The sequence below is a fragment of the Pinus tabuliformis genome, chromosome 1_1, assembly GCF_031772625.1.
Source record: "Pinus tabuliformis cultivar Carrire ecotype Pingquan chromosome 1_1, CPIR1, whole genome shotgun sequence".
Lineage (NCBI taxonomy): Eukaryota > Viridiplantae > Streptophyta > Pinopsida > Pinales > Pinaceae > Pinus > Pinus tabuliformis.
In genome coordinates, this window is record NC_142297.1 from 639,849,401 (window position 1) to 639,868,759 (window position 19,359).

Genomic DNA, 19,359 nt, shown 5'->3' on the forward strand with positions numbered 1-19,359 from the left:
CTTATTTTATTATTTCCACTATTATTTTATAATTTCCTTAGGAGGCCCATTTTATACCTCAAACTTCCCCTAATGTAACGCCATCATAATGATGTGGCATCACCTGGTACTGCCACATGGTAGGAAAATATGAGGTGTTATGACTAGTCAATTAGGCGAAATATTGGTGCCACGTGGAACCTATCTTAGGTTGCCACACGTCATCATGATATCATGCTGACATCATCTCACAAATGACCATGGACCCCCCTACTACTAGGTCACATGTAAAGGATCGAGCACTTCACTTTAGGTCGACTTGGTTTAAAATTAGTTTGAGCTCCAAGTTCTATGGTTGGCCCTCATGGCCCCCGGGTCCACATAAAACAATATAAGTACATATGAATGCGCACCAAATTGAACATGAATGAATTAATTATTAATACAAAGATTAATAACTTCGGTGTCTAGTTTATTGGTGTAAATAGATTGTGATCTAAGTTTGAGTTGAGAATATATTTGTTGTTGAGTAAGCCCGGAAGGGGTCTTGTCCTCTGGTTTTTGTCAAGCCTAAAAGGACCTCACTCTTGTTATTGGTTTGAGCCCGAAAGGGCCATGCTCTTGGTTTTAGTATTGGTTCGAGGTTGAAAGGGCCTCACTCTTGGTATTATTTTGAGGCCAGAAGGGCCACACTCTTAGTTTTAGTATTGGTTCAAGACTGAAAGGGCCTCACACTTGGTATTGGTTTGAACTCAAAAGGGCCATGATCTTGGTTTTAGTATTGGTTCAATCTTGGAGGGGCCACACTTGGAAGGGGTAAAAGGTTCCACTCAGGAAAGGCAATCACTGACGAGTCAACAAGGCAACGGTGAAGGGCGTGAGGACTCGAGAGGGTGAGGGAGACCGTATAGGTTGGCTAGAGTAGGGGCCTAGGTCACATGATAAGAATTAGAGGCATCCCCAAACACCAAAGAAACAAAACGAGAGGAGAGGCCGAAGCACTTCCAAGAAAATGTCGATTGAGTAAAGCAAATATGAGCTAAAGAAACCAAAGAAATAACTTGTAGGAGGTAACATTGAACACAGATCAAAATAGTGGAGCAGAGTACCTGAATCCAAGTGCAAATGAATGAATGGGCACTACAAGCTAATGGAAAGACTAATCCACAATTTGATCCACTCCAAAAGTAGTTGGCCACCCCGAAAATGAGTGCCCACCACTCTGAGTTCTCACAAAATAGACACTATCAATTCTCTTGCCACCATCACTTCTTTACAAACATAGACAGGTTGTTAACTAAAGTTCATGGGGAAGGCTAAGTTAGGGATACATGATCCTACCTCCCAAGGAAAGATAGAAACAACAAATGGAAACAGTACGATAGAATGAAGGATGGCAAGTTGCCATAGTGACAAAAGGAAAATGGAAAATCCATCCTCTTGACTAAACATAATGAAAATCACGGGTATTTCCAGATCCTCTGAAACATCCTTCATGTTGTGCAATGAATGGATGTGTGGAATACCTTTGAATCTATGATGAGATAAAGTGAGGGACATATCGAGGGTTGGTTGGCCACACCTCCCCCTCTGTTAAGTGAGGTGATGGATTTGCCCCAATGGAATTTAACTGAAATCATTCACTTGCTCACCCCAATTGAGGGAATATATAATATCAATTAACTAATGCTAATATAAGATATACATAACCCATGAAGTGTATACTAACCTCCATTGTAAAAGACCCCTCTAGTAATTTTATCAACCATCAACATAACGTAAAATTGATGTCACCCACCAACATGATGTGAAATTGATTTAGGGTAATGGGTCTATTAAGAAAGTTACACAATCCTAAAAATTTAAGGGTTTTTTAAAATTTACATACAAACCAACAAGAAAGAATTAGAACATGATCACATGGTTAAGAATTTGCAAACTTTATTAAAAAGCTAAAAACAAACTTCAAAGGACAAGAAGGGGAAAAGTAATTAATGAAAGGAGAAGTAACACATGAAAAGGAAAAAAAATAATGGAAAAAGAAGGAACATAAGGGACATTTAACTAAACATGCAAGGATTAAATAACGGGGAGGAAGAAAATTAGTAAGAAAAATTTAAAGGAAAACAATGAATATGTTTTGGAATATCTTGCAATCATGTATGGCTACGAGATATTATATTCTCAATAGTGCGCTTGATATGTTTTATTATACTATATGGTTACAAAATATTATTTTTAATCATGTTTTTTTGGAAATGTTTTATTTTTTAATTTTAATGATGATTTTGATCAATTACAAATTGTTTTATGAGAATTTTTTAACATTTACAATTTCTAAATAATAAGATAAAAATAATTTATTAATGCTAACATTATAATCAAATATGTTTAATGAAAAAATGAGATAACATCCGCATATCATAAAATCTTCTCAATAAAATTAATAAATATAAAGCATTTCCTATGACCTTGTTATATGAAACTACCTTGTTATATGGTTTCAGTTGAAGTGTTCTATTTTAAAGTTGTTTTAATTTTGTGTGATAAATTAGAAAATAATATTTTCTCATATGAAACTACCTTGTTATATGGTTTCAGTTGAAGCATTCCATTTTAAAGTTGTTTTAATTTTGTGTGATAAATTAGAAAATAATATTTTATAAAATAAAATAAAATATTATATTATATGTATTTTATTTCTTAAATATTAGATAATATTAATTAAAATATTAATAATATAATATTAAATTTTTATATATTTAAATAACTTATTCATAAAACTATGTATCTAATGTTTAATAAAACTATTTTAAAAAATTCTTGCTACATTATCTTCACAAGTATTTTACTATACATTACTATAATTTGAGACATAATAAGTTTATGCTTACTAATAATGAAGTACAATGTTTGATGCAACAAAAAAAATCAAATAATTATGATTAAATCTTACATATTAAGAAAGATGCCTTGCAAATTGTTAGTAATTAATTTAGGATAATGTATGGTTCATTATATAAAAAAAAGAGAAGCTTGAAGTAATTAGATAGATTAAGGAATTATAGAGATATAATGCATAATTGCTAAAGTAAGTATTAATATCCATATTCACATTGAGTGAATGGTTATTATAAAAAAGAGGAAGGTTTTGGAGAAATCTATTTACATTACAAGTTCTCTTAATAATTATTGAATTTTGTCCTAAGTGAGGTGAATGTGTTTGGATAATCTCAAGCTTAGTTCAAAGTTCAATTCCCAATTCACTTATATGTTTGAGTGGCTTCTCTTTGACTTAATCATGTCATTATCAATAAATGAACCATTAACAATTATAAAAATATGATTTCTTTTATTGAAACTCAATGTTTAGTTGGACTCAATGTGTTGCTTATGTGTTTGAGGAAATGGATGGGTCAAACCTAGATAATAATTATGCTTAATGCTTCCACAACAATGTCTATGATTCTAAAGTATGTAAGTACATATTGTAATGAAATATATGAAAATCTATATTTTTATTGTTTTGTCTAATCAGAGCTACTCGACCTTTTAAAGGTACTGTAATTTTTCAAATGGTTTTTGATATAGGTTTAAACTCTTATAATCAAATTAAACTCCATTAATATAAAATCTTTGGTTTGAACTTAAGTTAAAGCTATGTCGTTGCTTTACTCATCTTGCAAATTCCGGCTACATAATATTTATCTAAAATGGTTAGTGATGATAATGGTGAAGTCCAAGGCCTATGGGAAAGTATTTTAAACGCTTGAGATTAACAATATTAATATTATTTAAATTTTTGATAAATTACGTGACGTGATTTATTATATTTGGAAGTATTTTTTAATACAATATGGAATACGGAAAAGATTTTGGTTTATAGTTTTATGTTATGTAATTATTTTGATTTACTCAAATTATATAAAAATAAAATTACCAGAATAAAATAAAACTTAAAATATTTTGATTTTATTAAATTACATAAAAATAAAATTAAAATAAAATAAAAAAAATAATTATATATAATTAATAATTAAACCAGTTTAGATGTATCTTAATTTCATATCTACTAAGTGTTGAGAGGGACCAAATTTCTTTTCACTGTAAAAGAGGTTTACACCTGAAGAGATTTGATCCCTTTAAGTGCTTAGTAGATCTAGACTTAAAGTAGATGTGAATCTAAACCGATTTCAATTTCAAATAAAACAAGTAATGTGATTTATATACTATTATATTGGATGAAAAAATTATAATGATAACGTATTATACTATATAGATAATAATATATTTTAGCCATCAATTTTTTAAATAAATGGTAAATTTCAATAATATTTTGATCTAATTAAATGTAATATAAATTAAAAAAATATTAATTATTTAAATTAAATATATATTAAACATGAAATTATAATATTAATATTAAATAGAAAAATTAAATCTTTTTTTTTTTCTTCTAGTTTGGTAACAATATGTTAGTGAGGAGCTCTATGGGAACTAGGGTTTGAATAGCAACCTAAGTACAACAACCTAAGTACTAACTCTGGAGAAGAACATGGCCAGAGCGGCAGAGCTTCATAGAAGGGGGCAAACTCTGACCCGACAGATGGAGAATGCGGGGTCCATAGGGACCCCATCATACAAACAGATAATGATGAACAAGAAGACAACATAGGACAGGGTGCGTATATCAAGGTCTGAGAAGTCAGATCAGGAAAATCCACCCAGCAAAGGGAAGAGGAATAATGAAGGTAAGAATACCAAGAAACTGAAGGAAAATGTTGAAAGTAAAAGTACAGAGTATAGAGACAGCAAGAATCCTACCCAAGGACAGTTTTCACAAGGAAACAAGTCGGGGAAGGAATAGGCAGTGGCAAAAGAAGAGGTTCTAAATCAAGACAAAGAGGAACATGAAGGAACAACGTTAGCACCCATAGAAGGAAAAATTCAGGGTCCGTGCAAACCCAAAGCCACAGAGACCCTAAGGGTTGTGATTTCTGATCCAGAAATTCAGTCGTACCGAGACCACATGGTCGAACATGCAGTGATCTGCAGGTTCATGGGGTTTTGGCCAACAGAGCGAGCACTGTGCCAATGGATAAAGCAACAATGGAAACCCAGAGGAGATGTAAGGCTGCACTTAGGAGCCAAGGGTTTCTTTACTATTGTCTTCTCCAATATGGAAGACAAGGATAGGATATTCGATGGAGGGTCGTATTTCTTTGCCTCCGCAGGGCTTTACATAAGGCCATGGAAACCCAACTTCGTACCAGAAAAGAAAAATTTCAAGCAGGTACCAATATGGATACGCCTTTTTTCTCTTCCAATTGATTATTGGGAACATGCAACGCTGGAACAAATAGGTAACAAGCTAGGGACCTTCATCAATGCCTCAGAAGCGACATTACAAAAAAGGTATACCTCTTGTGCTAGAATATGTGTGGAGATGGATGTTTTGGGTGCATTGCATGAGGGCCTATGGTTGGAATACAGAGACGAAGATTATTTCCAAGCCATTAACTATGAAAAAATCTCGTTTTGCTACAGAAAATGTCATGAACATGGTCATTTAATCAGAGAATGCCCACTGAATAAAGTGACAGGGGAAAACAAAGAAAACAAAGGAGAGAAGAACAAGGAAGTCTTCACAAGACCGAAAGCCAAACAAAGAGCAAATAAAAAACGCCAAACCAAGGCAAATACTTCACATGGCAATATAAGCAATGCATTTGAAGTATTAGAGACAGAAACAGAATCAGAGGACACCAATAAAGAACAAGAAACCATGAATATAAGCAGATCTATAGCCACACCAGAAGGGAAGGATCTGGAGGCGAACCCTTGTTGGCATTATGTTTCTGGTATGGCTATATGTTACAAATGTTGTACTTGATGGCAACACCCATGGCAAGGCTCTCAATATGTTGAAAATTAAGAAGTACGCAGGAGATTAGTTCAGAAAGTGCGTACCCGCAGGTACACCGTGAAGGGACCGCGGCCTGATACGCAGGTCAGCCGTTCAGGAGGTGTGTACCCCCAGTGCACACATTTTAAGGCAAAGAAAATCACATGTGCAGTTTCTTATGTTTAAACTTTGGTATTTAGCCGACGGTATTTGTGTTATTATGGTGTCGGCCCGTGGTATTGATCCATGATTTGAGGAAGAGCTTTCCTATATAAAGCAAAGGAGATCATTTGGCTTGAGTATGTGCTTGGGTTGAACATCTTATGAGAGCTAGATCTGAAATATTATGATCTCTTGGGAGTAATGTCTAGATCTAAATAAGGCGAATCTACTGATGGATTGAGATCTCTTCGGCGCATGATCAGATCTGTAGATCTGACTGTCTGGGTTATTCTTGAAGTCTTGAAATCACCTGTGCCCGAAGGTACGCAGGTACAGTGAAAGAAAAGTGCGTATATACGCTGGAACGAAGCGTTTCAGGTGCGCCGGTACGTAGGCACAGAAGGGTTGCAGGTGCGCCGGTACGCAGGCACAGAAGGGTTGCAGGTGCGGAGGTCCGCAGGCAGCTCAATGGATACAGTGCGTATGTAAGCAGGCGAGCAGTTGAGCAGGATGCGTACGTAAGCAGGCGAGCAGTTGAGCAGGGTGCGTACGTAAGCAGGCGAGCAGTTGAGCAGGGTGCGTACTGTAAGCAGGCAGTACATGGGTGAAGCTGCTTACTTCTCTTGAAATCTCTGTTTATCATTACTGTGTTCTGGGTTTGGTTCTATTATTGTTGATCTGGTTACTACAGTTGACTGGGTGATTTTCTTATACTTGATGATCATTTGATGCTTATGGATCCAATTTGAAAATTTATGAAAAGTGGTCCTTGTAAGAAAAGAAGTAGGGGGTTGTAGCTCCCTTCCAGGAGAGACTAGAAAACGAGAGAGAGTTGTAGCTCTCTACAAGTTGCAGACTGCATACTGGTAAAGGACTGCACCAGTACATAACCATTGTAAAAGGAGTTTCTAATTTGAAAGAAGATAGAGACATATTGCAGCAGGTGGTTTTCACCCACATTGGGTTTCCACCTTACATCTTGTGTTCTTTGGTGTGACTATCTGTTTTCCTTGTTCATGTTCATTATTTTATGGTACTGACATGCAAAAATAATTCAAAGAACAAATAAGGAAGATTTATTAAAAGAGTTAGATAATACCGATTCACCCCCCCTCTCAGTATTATTTCCAACAATTGGTATCAGAGCCAGGTTCTTCAGAGAAGCTTGATCGCTTGAAGGTAGATCGTTCATCATGAGCAACTACGAGAGAGAAGCATCAATCAGGCCACCGGTTTTTGATGGGACAAACTTCAATTATTGGAAGGTAAGAGTTACTGCCTATCTTCAATCTCTTGGTACAGAAGTTTGGGACATCGTAGAGACAGGCTACACTTTTCCTTCAGCTACTCCTACAGATGCAGCCGAGAAAAAGAAGTATGAAACAAACGCGAAAGCAGTCAGTACCATATTAGGATGTATATCCCAATCGGAATTCATGAAGGTAATGCACTATAAATCCGCAAAAGAAATATGGGACAAAATTGTCACGAGTTATGAAGGAGATGAACAGGTAAAGCGTGCTAAACTTCAAACTCTCAGGATTCAGTATGAGACTCTCAAGATGTATAATGATGAAAGTGTGGCTAACTATTTTCTTCGGGTAGATGAGATTGTTAATTGTATGAAAAATTTGGGTGAAGAAATAAAAGAGGCTATTGTGGTTGAAAAGGTTCTAAGATCATTGTCCCCCAAGTTTGAATCTAAAGTATCTGCAATAGAAGAAAAGGAAAATCTACGAATTCTTACTATGTCTCAGCTACATGGAATTCTAACTGCTTATGAAATGAGAAAGGGAGGTCCATCAGACAGAAGAGAAGCTGCTTTCAAGGTATCAGGCAAAGGAGATTATTATGAAGCAAGCCACGTCCCAGAAGAAGAGGAAGAAGAATCAAATTTTGTCAGAAATCTTCAAAGGGGTTCTGGAAGGTTCAGAGGTAAGTTACCTTTTAAATGCTTTGCTTGTGGAAGAGTAGGTCATTATGCTGCAAAATGTCCTTATAAGGATAAAGGAAAGGAACCTGCTAGATGGAACAAGAAACATAATGCAAATAAGAAAAGCTACTACACTCATGAAGATAGTGATGGTCTATCAAACAATGATGAAGATGAACGAGGTAATGAATATAAGTTGTTAATGGCATTTGAAGACGATGATTATATGGATGCTATAGATGTGGATAACCTTTATGATGAAATTACTAGACTCAAGAGATGTATAGAAGAAAAGAATATGATCATTGATACTCTACAATTTCAAATTGATGAAAAGGAAAAACATCTTGAAAAATTAGAAGGTGAAATTGTTGGTCTTAGAAAAGAGATTGAGAAAACAAAAGCTATTAATCTTAAGTTTGTCAAAGGATCTGAAACTTTGGATGAGATTATCAATGTGCAGCGGTCTCCACTAAACAAGACAGGTCTGGGCTATAATGGAGAAACTTCTCAAGCATCCACCTCAAAAAGTTATCTTGATGCAGCAAGAAGAAATGAGCAAAAGCACAATGAAGATCATCAGGTAAAGCAGGGACGAATTACAAACAGAAACTATTAGGGGCAATCCATCTTAAGGGTGAATAAAAGCTACAACCAGCCACAGGTAAAATCTTCTCAATTAGAATAGATGACAATAGAAATTACAATCAATTGGCTGGTAGATTCGATAATCGCAGAAGTTTCTTCAATGGACAATGCTTTTCTTGCCATAACTTTGGTCACAAAGCAACTCAATGTGTTGCATATAAAACGATCATGACTAGGGAAGCTCAAAAACAAAGAAGTATGACCGGGATTACAAAAAGGACCTATAACAACTTTTCGGTTCTTGAAAATGAAGTTGAATGTTCTATTTGCAATAACTTTGGTCATGAAGACTCTGAATGCAGGAGCAGGTTTCAGCAGAAAAAGGAACAAGCCTCAAGCACCAAAACATGGAGAATAAAGGAACCAAAAACAGAAAGATGTGGGATAGCATTTTATGCAGAGGGACAGGAAAATCTATGGTACATTGACAGTGGATGTTCGAAGCATATGACAGGTGATAAAGAAAAACTTGAGTCATATTCTGCTCTAGAAAAAGGAAAGAAAGTCTCTTTTGGAAATGATACTCCTGCAACTATAAAAGGAAAAGGCATTTCTCAGTTAAAAGAAAAGGTCAAGGCTGGAAATGTTTTGTATGTTGATGGATTGAAGCATAATCTTCTAAGTGTCAGCTAGATGTGTGATCAAAGAACCGAGGTTATGTTCAGATCAAATGGATGTCTTGTTCGTGATCTTGATACAGGTAAAACAGTGATCAAAGGCAAAAGAACTCCAAATAATCTGTACATATTTGAAGAAGGACAACAACAATGCTATCTGAGCAAGGATGATGAGCACTAGTTATGGCATCGGAGGTTGGGACATCTAAGCTTTTCACAAATAAGGAAAGCATGCAAATATCAGGCAGTTCGCGATCTTCCAGATATCAAAATTCCTGACAACACCATATGCAAATCATGTCAGTTTGGAAAACAAACCAGAACTAACTTTCCAGAGAAAGAAGGATCAACTAGCATGCCTCTTGAGCTAGTACATACAGATACATGTGGTCCTTTCAGGAAAAGAACACCTCGAGGAGAAGAATACTTGATATTATTCATTGACGATTTCTCCAGGTTTGTTTGGTTAGGACTTATGAAGCACAAAGATGAAGCATTCGAAAAATTCAAATCCTTCAAAGCCTTGGTTGAAAATGAATCAGGTCACAAAATTAAGTGCCTCAGATCCGACAGAGGTGGGGAATTTACTTCAAATGAATTTTTCGATTTCTGTGAAGAATATAGGATAAGAAGAGAATTCTCTACAACAAGAACTCCTCAGCAAAATGGAGTTGTGGAAAGAATGAACAGAACAGTCCAACAAATGGCTCGTGCTATGTTTGATGAGTCAGGAACTCCCGCAACTTTCTGGGGTGAAGCTGCACATGCTGCGGTTGTTATTCTCAACAAAACAAATGTCCGGGTGAATAGCACTCAAACTCCTCATGAGCTCTGGAGTGGTAGGAATCCTTCGGTAAAGCACTTCAAAATCTTTGGGAGCAAATGCTATATCAAGAATACTGATGAGCAGCTTGGCAAACTTGAACCTAGAGCAGATGAAGGCATTCTTCTTGGTTACTCTCCACATAGCAAAGCATACAAATGCTACAATAAAAGACTTGGCAGAATTGTTGATAGCATTGATGTAGTGGTTGATGAGAAGGGATACATTCCTAGGCAAGTACATCATGAAGACATCGAAGAAGATGAAGGCTACCCCCAACGACAGAATGATGAAGAAGAAGAACCAGAGGAGCAAACAAGAATAGAAGAAAAGACTCCATCCAGATATGTTCAGAAGAATCATCTAGAATCTCAGATTATGGGGCAGAAAGAAGTAGGTGTACAAACAAGAAGAACAGTTGCAGAAGCTTCAAGCTATTTGGCCTTACTCTCCTCTACTGAACCACAAAATGTGAAAGAGGCATGCAAAGATGAATGTTGGGTGAAAGCAATGGATGAAGAACTTGAGCAGATCGAAAAGAACAACACTTGGGAGCTGGTTCCTAGACCAAAGGATAAGAATGTTATCGGAACAAAATGGGTCTCCAAAAATAAATTGAATGAAAATGGAGAAGTAATTAGAAACAAAGCCAGACTTGTTTGTAAAGGGTATGCGCAGCAAGAAGGAATAGACTTTGAAGAAACCTTTGCTCCTGTTGCAAGACTTGAGGCCATCTGAATGTTCCTTGCTCTCTCAAGTTTTCAAAACTTCAAAGTATTTCAAATGGACGTGAAATCAACCTTTCTGAATGGAGACTTGGAAGAAGAAGTATACATTGAACAGCCAGATGGGTTCATTCTTGGAAATGATCCAAATCTTGTATGCAGATTGAAAAAGGCTCTCTATGGTCTCAAACAAGCTCCAAGGGCTTGGTACTACCGTTTGGACAAATATCTTCATCAACAAGGCTTTTCAAAAGGATCAGCAGATAGCAATCTTTATATAAAAGTTGGAAATGACAAATTGCTAATACTTGTTGTGTATGTAGATGACATTATTTTTGGCAGCAATGAAGAAGCTATGAGTCAAAGCTTTGCCTTGGTCATGCAGAAAGAATTTGAAATGTCCTTGCTAGGAGAACTGACATATTTCCTTGGTTTGCAAATCCAACAAAAAGAAGGAGGAATCTTTTTATCTCAAACCAAGTATCTCAAACAGATTTTGAAGAAATATGGCATGGAAGATGCAAAACCAGTATGTACTCCCATGGTCACAGGATGTAGCCTTAGTGCAAATGATGAATCTGCAGCAGTACATCAACCAACCTACAGATCTATGATTGGAAGTTTACTTTATTTGACAGGTACCCGACCGGACATCATGCATGCAGTTGGAATAGTTGGAAGATTTCAGGCAAATCCGAAGGAGACTCATCTTCAGGCAGTGAAGAGAATTTTCAAATATCTTCAAGGGACTCAAAATTATGGCTTATGGTATCCTAGAGATACAGATCTTACACTTCATGCTTATACAGATGCAGATTGGGCCGGAAGCGTGGATGACAGGAAAAGCACAAGTGGTGGTGCGTTCTTTATGGGTTCCAGACTGGTATCTTGGTTCAGCAAGAAACAGAGTTCGATTGCCTTGTCTACAGCTGAAGCCGAATATGTTGCTGCTGCATCTTGTTGCACCCAACTCCTTTGGATGATGCAGACTTTGCAGGATTTTCAAATCACTTGTACACCACCTATCTCCTTCTTATGTGATAACAGAAGTGCAATCAGCATCTCAAAGAATCCTGTTATGCATTCAAAAACCAAGCACATACCAATCAAGTATCATTTTCTCCGGGAACAAGTGCTTGAACAGAAGGTCAAGTTGGAGTATGTTCCTTCTAAGGAACATGTTGCTGATATACTCACCAAACCATTGCCCAAGGACACTTTTGAATACCTCAGGCAAAAGCTGGGGGTTGTTGATGCATCATCTTATTGCTGAACCTCTTCTGATTGATGGTACAGGTTCAGGGGGAGCATATAATGCATTGTTGGCATTATGGAGGATGTGCAGAAGGAGATCTTGAAAGTAGCTGCAATATGTCTCTATCTCTTTCATGGTGGATTATGGTTCTTCGTTGCAGATCTGGTTCATATTCAGGGGGAGCATGTTCTTAGGGGGAGCATAACCCTTTGCCCTTGATGTCAAAGGGGGAGAATGAAGCTGAAGTTTTGAGGTTGCCATCAAGTCCAAAGGGGGAGATTGTTGGCATTATGTTTCTGGTATGGCTATATGTTACAGATGTTGTACTTGATGGCAACACCCATGGCAAGGCTCTCAATATGTTGAAAATTAAGAAGTACGCAGGAGATTAGTTCAGAAAGTGCATACCCGCAGGTACACCGTGAAGGGACCGCGGCCTGATACGCAGGTCAGCCGTTCAGGAGGTGCGTACCCCCAGTGCACACATTTTAAGGCAAAGAAAAGCACACGCGCGGTTTCTTATGTTTAAAATTTGGTATTTAGCCGACAGTATTTGTGTTATTATGGTGTCGGCCCGTGGTATTGATCCATGATTTGAGGAAGAGCTTTCCTATATAAAGCAAAGGAGATCATTTGGCTTGAGTATGTGCTTGGGTTGAACATCTTATGAGAGCTAGATCTGAAATATTATGATCTCTTGGGAGTAATGTCTAGATCTAAATAAGGCGAATCTACTGATGGATTGAGATCTCTTCGGCGCATGATCAGATCTGTAGATCTGACTGTCTGGGTTATTCTTGAAGTCTTGAAATCACCTGTGCTTGAAGGTACGCAGGTACAGTGAAAGAAAAGTGCGGATATACGCTGGAACGAAGCGTTTCAGGTGCGCCGGTACACAGGCACAGAAGGGTTGCAGTTGCACCGGTACGCAGGCACAGAAGGGTTGCAGGTGCGGAGGTCCGCAGGTAGCTCAATGGATACAGTGCGTACGTAAGCAGGCGAGCAGTTGAGCAGGATGCGTACGTAAGCAGGCGAGCAGTTGAGCAGGGTGCGTACGTAAGCAGGCGAGCAGTTGAGCAGGGTGCGTACTGTAAGCAGGCAGTACATGGGTGAAGCTGCTTACTTCTCTTGAAATCTCTGTTTATCATTGCTGTGTTCTGGGTTTGGTTCTATTATTGTTGATCTGGTTACTACAGTTGACTGGGTGATTTTCTTATACTTGATGATCATTTGATGCTTATGGATCCAGTTTGAAAATTTATGAAAAGTGGTCCTTGTAAGAAAAGAAGTAGGGGGTTGTAGCTCCCTTCCAGGAGAGACTAGAAAACGAGAGAGAGTTGTAGCTCTCTGCAGGTTGCAGCCTGCGTACTGGTAAAGGACTACACCAGTACATAACCATTGTAAAAGGAGTTTCTAATTTGAAAGTAGATAGAGACATATTGCAGCAGGTGGTTTTCACCCACATTGGGTTTCCACCTTACATCTTGTGTTCTTTGGTGTGACTATCTGTTTTCCTTGTTCATGTTCATTATTTTATGGTACTGACATGCAAAAATAATTCAAAGAACAAATAAGGAAGATTTATTAAAAGAGTTAGATAATACTGATTCACCCCCCCTCTCAGTATTATTTCCAACAACCCTTCAAGTATCATTCATCAGGTTCAAGAAATAATGGAGGGGAGAGAAGAAGATTCGAAAATGTTCACCAATGAAATCGGGCTAGAAGATATGGAATTAAGCGACATACTAGAGCAAGAAGGTATGGATCTACCAAATATGGTTGAGAACTGGAAAAAGAAGGGAATGGAACACATATCAGAAGAGGAGGTAGAGAGAATCAATGACATATTCATAGCACAGCAACGGGCAGAGGTGGAGCTGCAGAGTAAGTGTGTGGGAACAACAAAAGGGCTAGGGATTTGTACACAGGGATTACATCAAACCTCCAGCAACTCCAAGCACCGGAAAAAGAGAGGAAGAAGGACTAACAATGAGGCTTTACAAGAACTGGGACAAATGCTCTTAAATTCAGGTAAGATGAAAGCCCTTGAGGCGTTCTCACTAACCTCCTAAACTCTATTTAAAATGAAAGTTCTTTCTTGGAATGCTAGAGGGCTAAATAGCCAAACAAAACAACATTTATTAAAGAAGAAGGTCCAAAAGGAACAACCAGACATAGTGTTTGTGCAAGAAACTAAGTGCTCAAGCAATACGGTAGTCAATATCAGCAAAAAACTAGGTAAACGTATGGAATACTTGGAGACAACAAGCAATGGATGGGAGGGAGGCTTGGTCATTTTGTGGAATCCACAGGTAATCCAGCTCCTTTCCTCTGAGGCAACCAAATCTTACATATCTATAGAAGTCCAAGTAGTAGGGAACTCAGAAACTTATCTTTGCACCAATGTCTATGGCCCCCAGAAACTAGAGGCTAAACTTCTATTTCTAAGAACACTATTCAACCTAAAGCTAAGATATCCTCAAGCAAAGGCGATCTTTGGAGGTGATTTCAACATGATCACCTCACTCGCGGAAAAGAGAGGAGGTATTAGGAAACTCAACAGAGACTCAGAAGCTTTCCTAGACTTCATCAGATCGGCCAATCTGGTAGATGTATTCCCCAAGAGCAGCGCTTTCACATGGAACAACAAAAGGGGAGGGGAAAGGCAAATAGCCTCTCGGCTGGACAGATTTGTAGTAACAGAAAGCATTCTTCTAGAAGGAATTATTGTTGAATTGGACATTCTTCCCAGTGGTGGGTCGGACCATTGGCCCATCACAATGACTGCAACAATCCAAGGCACTCCTAGAAATAAACCTTTCATATTTGAAAAGTTCTGGCTCACTCATCCTGATTTCATTCAGAAAATTGAACAATGGTGGAAAGAACCATTGGGCACAAGAGGTACCAAAATGTATCTTCTGCAGGCTAAACTGAAACACATCAAAGCCAAAATCAAAGTCTGGAATCATGAAGTCTTTGGGAATATATTCAAGGAAAAAAAGAAACTGGAGGAGCAAATGGAACATATACATGAAGGATGGATTCAAGGCAACATAGACCAAGACACTGTGGACAGGGAAAAGAAGCTAATGAAGGACTGGCAACTATGATGTCAACAGGAGGAAACACTTTGGAAGAAAAAATCTAGAATCCAATGGCTTAAAGAAGGTGAACAGAACACCAAATTCTTTCATAGATCAACCATTGACCACAGAGGGGCTAACAAAATTCTAAGCCTTAAAGATGAACAGGGAGCCAATGTACAGACGCATCAAGAAATCTCCAACCTCCTTATAACCCACTTCAGCAGGATTGCTCAGGAACCTGGGATCGACAGAGAGGAGGCCATTAAGGAACTTGCATCCTCCATCCCCAAGTTAATCTCGGAGGAGAAAAACATAGCTTTAAGTTGAGAAATCTCCTTAGAAGAGGTGGAAGAAGCCGTAAAAGAGATGCCAAATGGTAAAGCACCTGGGCCTGATGGATTTACCATCGACTTTTACAAAGCTTGTTGGGAGATAGTCAAAATAGAAGTATGGGAAGCAGTGGAGGATTCACGACGCTCCTCTTCAATCCTCAAGTCCCTCAATTCTACTTTCCTTGCCCTTATTCCAAAGGAGGAGGAAGCCAACACACCCTCAAAGTTTCGTCCGATTGCGCTATGCAATGTCCTGTACAAGATTATTTCCAAAGTCATAGCCAATAGAATGAAACCCATTCTTCCAGGTATCATTTTGGAAGAGCAATCAGGTTATGTAGAGGGGAGACAGATTTTGGACAATATCCTACTAGCACAAGAGATGATTCACACACTTCAAACGCAGAAGAAAGCAGGTATGATGATGCAGCTAGACCTATCGAAGGCTTATGATAAGGTAAACTGGCACTATCTAGAAACTATTTTGGAAGCCTTCGGTTTTGCTAAACAATGGATATTTTGGATCCTAGCTTTAGTCAAATCCACAAGATTTTCAATACTGGTTAATGGGGCCCCAACATCCCAGTTCTCTCCTTCGCGTGGTTTGAGGCAGGGTGATCCCTTATCCCCCTTCCTTTTCGTGATTTTAATGGAAGGCTTAAGCAGACTAATCAGAAAAGCTAAAGAGGAAGGAATAATTGAAGGACTTCAACCCTTGCCATTAAATCCGGCAACTACTCATCAACAGTTTGTAGATGATACAATGCTGCATGGCACTCCCTCAGTTAAAGAAGCAATGGGGTACAAAAGTATTCTCAATCTCTTCAGCAAAGCTTCAGGTATGGAGCTTAATCTCTCTAAATCCTCTATCTTCTTTTTTAACACACACCTAGCTATTCAGAGAAATCTTTCTACCATCCTAGGCTTCAAAATATGTACCCTCCCATCGAGATACCTCGGTGTTCCGCTGATTGACAAGCCCTGGCAGAAATCGCACTGGGAAAAGCTTTTAGCTAGCCTGGAAAAAAGATGTCATCATTGGACACACAGAGCCCTTAACTTTGCAGGTCGATTGGTCCTCACCAAAGCAGTCCTCCAGGCCATTCCACAATACATGCTCTCCATTCTGCCAGCTCCCAAGGGAGTTCTGCAAAAGATAAGGGCCATCCAAAGGGCTTTTCTCTGGTCGGGTAATTCAGAGAAGAAGAAATGGTCGCTAATGGCTTGGGATAAGCTTTGCAAACCCAAACATCTGGGAGGGCTGAACTTGCAGGACCCATTCACGGTTAACCATGCCTGTGGAGCAAAATTATGGTGGAGGTGGCTAAAGGAACCCAAATTACCATGGGCCAAACATTGGAAAGCAAAGTATGCTCCAAATAACAGACTGCAGAACTTAATCCGAATGCAAGAAACTCTAGAAGGATCTCCAATTTGGAACCTGGCGAGAACTAACCAGCATATAATTCAGGAGCAGAGTTTTTGGGAAATTCGAGATGGAAAGACAACCCTTTTCTGGGAAGATGCGTGGCAACAACTCCCTAAGATGGAAAGCCCTGCTTTCTTAGATATCCAAAGAAGAAACCAGGAGCTAGGAAGAACTACAGTGAATCAATACTGGAAGCCTAACGAAGAGAACCAGGCGTGGAGAACTTGGATATTCAATGAGACAGAACCCATGGCAGAAGAAAACAATAGTTTAAAGGACCTACGAACAGAGCTGGCCAAAAGAAGAATAAGGAAAGTAGGGGATAATGACCAATTACGCTGGGGAAAGCTTGAAGGGGGCAACTTCACACTCAAAGAAGCAAGAACACATATAGAAGGCACTGAGCATGAAGAAAAAGTCAATTGGCACAGCAAAGTATGGGACGCCCAATTATGGCCGAAGATTAAAACGTTCCTCTGGCTCCTGATGCACCGAAGAATGCTGACATGGGAGAATCTCTGGAAGAAAGGATTCATTGGTCCTTCTCGCTACCCCATGTGTGGAATTGAGGAGGAAACCATGAATCACCTCCTCAATACCTGTGAATGGGCAGACAACCTATGGAATTGGGCGGAAACCATTCTTAAAAGGACGGATAGGGTAAGGAATTCAATACAAGAAACAATAGAGAATTGGAGAGGTAATTTCTCCAATACCCAATTGGTTAATACAATATGGAAACTTATCCCAGGGTTTATAGCATGGACAATTTGGAAAGAAAGAAACAGGCGAGTATTCCTAAATGAAACAAGAGACATAAATTACACAAAGGACACAATTCTTCAAAATATCAAGCAAACAGTTCTCTCCAAAGGGAGAATGGAACAGGACAAGAACATCTCAATTTCGGACTTACAGATTCTGAAAGCTTTTGACATTAACATGGGAACCTTCACGTCTTCATCAAATCATCGACAGGAAATAAATACCAATGTAAATACCTGGATCCCTCCACCGACAGGCTTCCTCAAACTCAATTTTGACGGAGCCTCTAGGGGTAATCCGGGACCGGCAGGCATTGGGGGTGTTCTCAGGGACAACAAAGGTGAAATTCAACATATTTATAGTCAATCGCTGGGTGAAGGGACTAATAACGAAATGGAATTTGTAGCGCTTGAGCAAGGTTTGAGAATTCTCAGAAGAATGAAAGCTGGAGCCACTGTGGTAGAAGGGGATTCTCAACTGGCTATCACGGCAGCAAGGAGAATGTATACAGGAGCTAAACCAAGTAAAGTTACGAGGCACTAGAGGCTTGCCAAGGTAACAGAACTCATCGCTGAACACCTATCATGCCTGGAAGGATTAATCCTTCATGCAGTCAGACGAAAGGCGAATGCAGTGGCAGATCATTTAGCAAATTACAGAATTGATAATCCCTCAGCCCACTTGGACACCTGTTGGCAGGAAATCACATGCACGGAGCTGAGGAACGGATGCACTCTTCTTTCAAGGCAAGACATTATTTAACGAAAGAGGTGGAGAAGGGGTACGAAGAATTTCCCCATCTTAAGAGAATGATTTCAACCAATCGAAAGAACATTAGGATAAGTGGATGGCAGGCCCAGGAAGTACAAGAGAGGAAGTGGCAATTAATTCACAAAGACAAAGGGCTAGTACCAAGGAGCACAACGAACAAAAAAATATAGGCAGCACCGACATCAAATTACAAAGGGAGACACTTAGCATTCCGCAAATTGGCTCAAGTGTGGCAAAGTTAATAATAAGGATTCATATCATCAACAGAGATGTGGGGATCGGAGCAGCAGTTATTATGATTGGACATGCGCTCATCAAATGGAGAAGTGGGAAGCCTTAGGCCTGTCAAGGTTTCCTTCCACTATAACTACGGCTTTCCATCACAAGGGTAATGCACTGCTTTCCCACGACACTCATCATAGTTTCAATAGTATTCTGAGAAAGCTCAGAATTTCAGTTCTCGGTCATAGAAGCATGGCGCGTGAGGGCAGCCATAATGCTTCGGCTAACAACGACCTCCAGAGGGCTTAGAACTCTTATGAGACACGAACCTCCAGTAAGGAAAAACGCAAGATTGAGGAGCTTGAAGCGATTGTCGCAGAGGGGGAAGAGCATCTGCAAGAGTAGGATTTGGAGAAAGAGGTGGAGTGGATTCAAGATCCCGGAACGAAAACCAGTTGGGCGACCCAGTTTGTGCGTACTCAAGCGGAGATGTGGAGAATGAAGACTATGTTAGCAAAGGTGCTCAGTATGCAAGGGGAATACATTAATCAGGCTAATCAAGCTATCTCAGTTATCACCACGGAGCACACGGCGAAACTGGATGCCTTGGATTTCAAGCTTAGTGCTCTGGTGCAGCAAGTCGACACTCTCTCCCAAAAAATGAGTGTTTTAATCATTCTTCTTAGGCACACTATTCGCCA

General features: G+C 39.0%; 1 protein-coding gene across 1 annotated transcript; it reads left to right on the top strand.

The window, feature by feature from the left end:
* Positions 1 to 14,296: 14,296 nt before the first annotated feature.
* On the top strand, positions 14,297 to 15,163 carry LOC149214955 (uncharacterized). The gene has a single exon (XM_089389560.1). The coding sequence runs from the start codon at positions 14,297 to 14,299 to the stop codon at positions 15,161 to 15,163; it is 867 nt and encodes a 288-aa protein (XP_089245686.1).
* Positions 15,164 to 19,359: the final 4,196 nt, after the last annotated feature.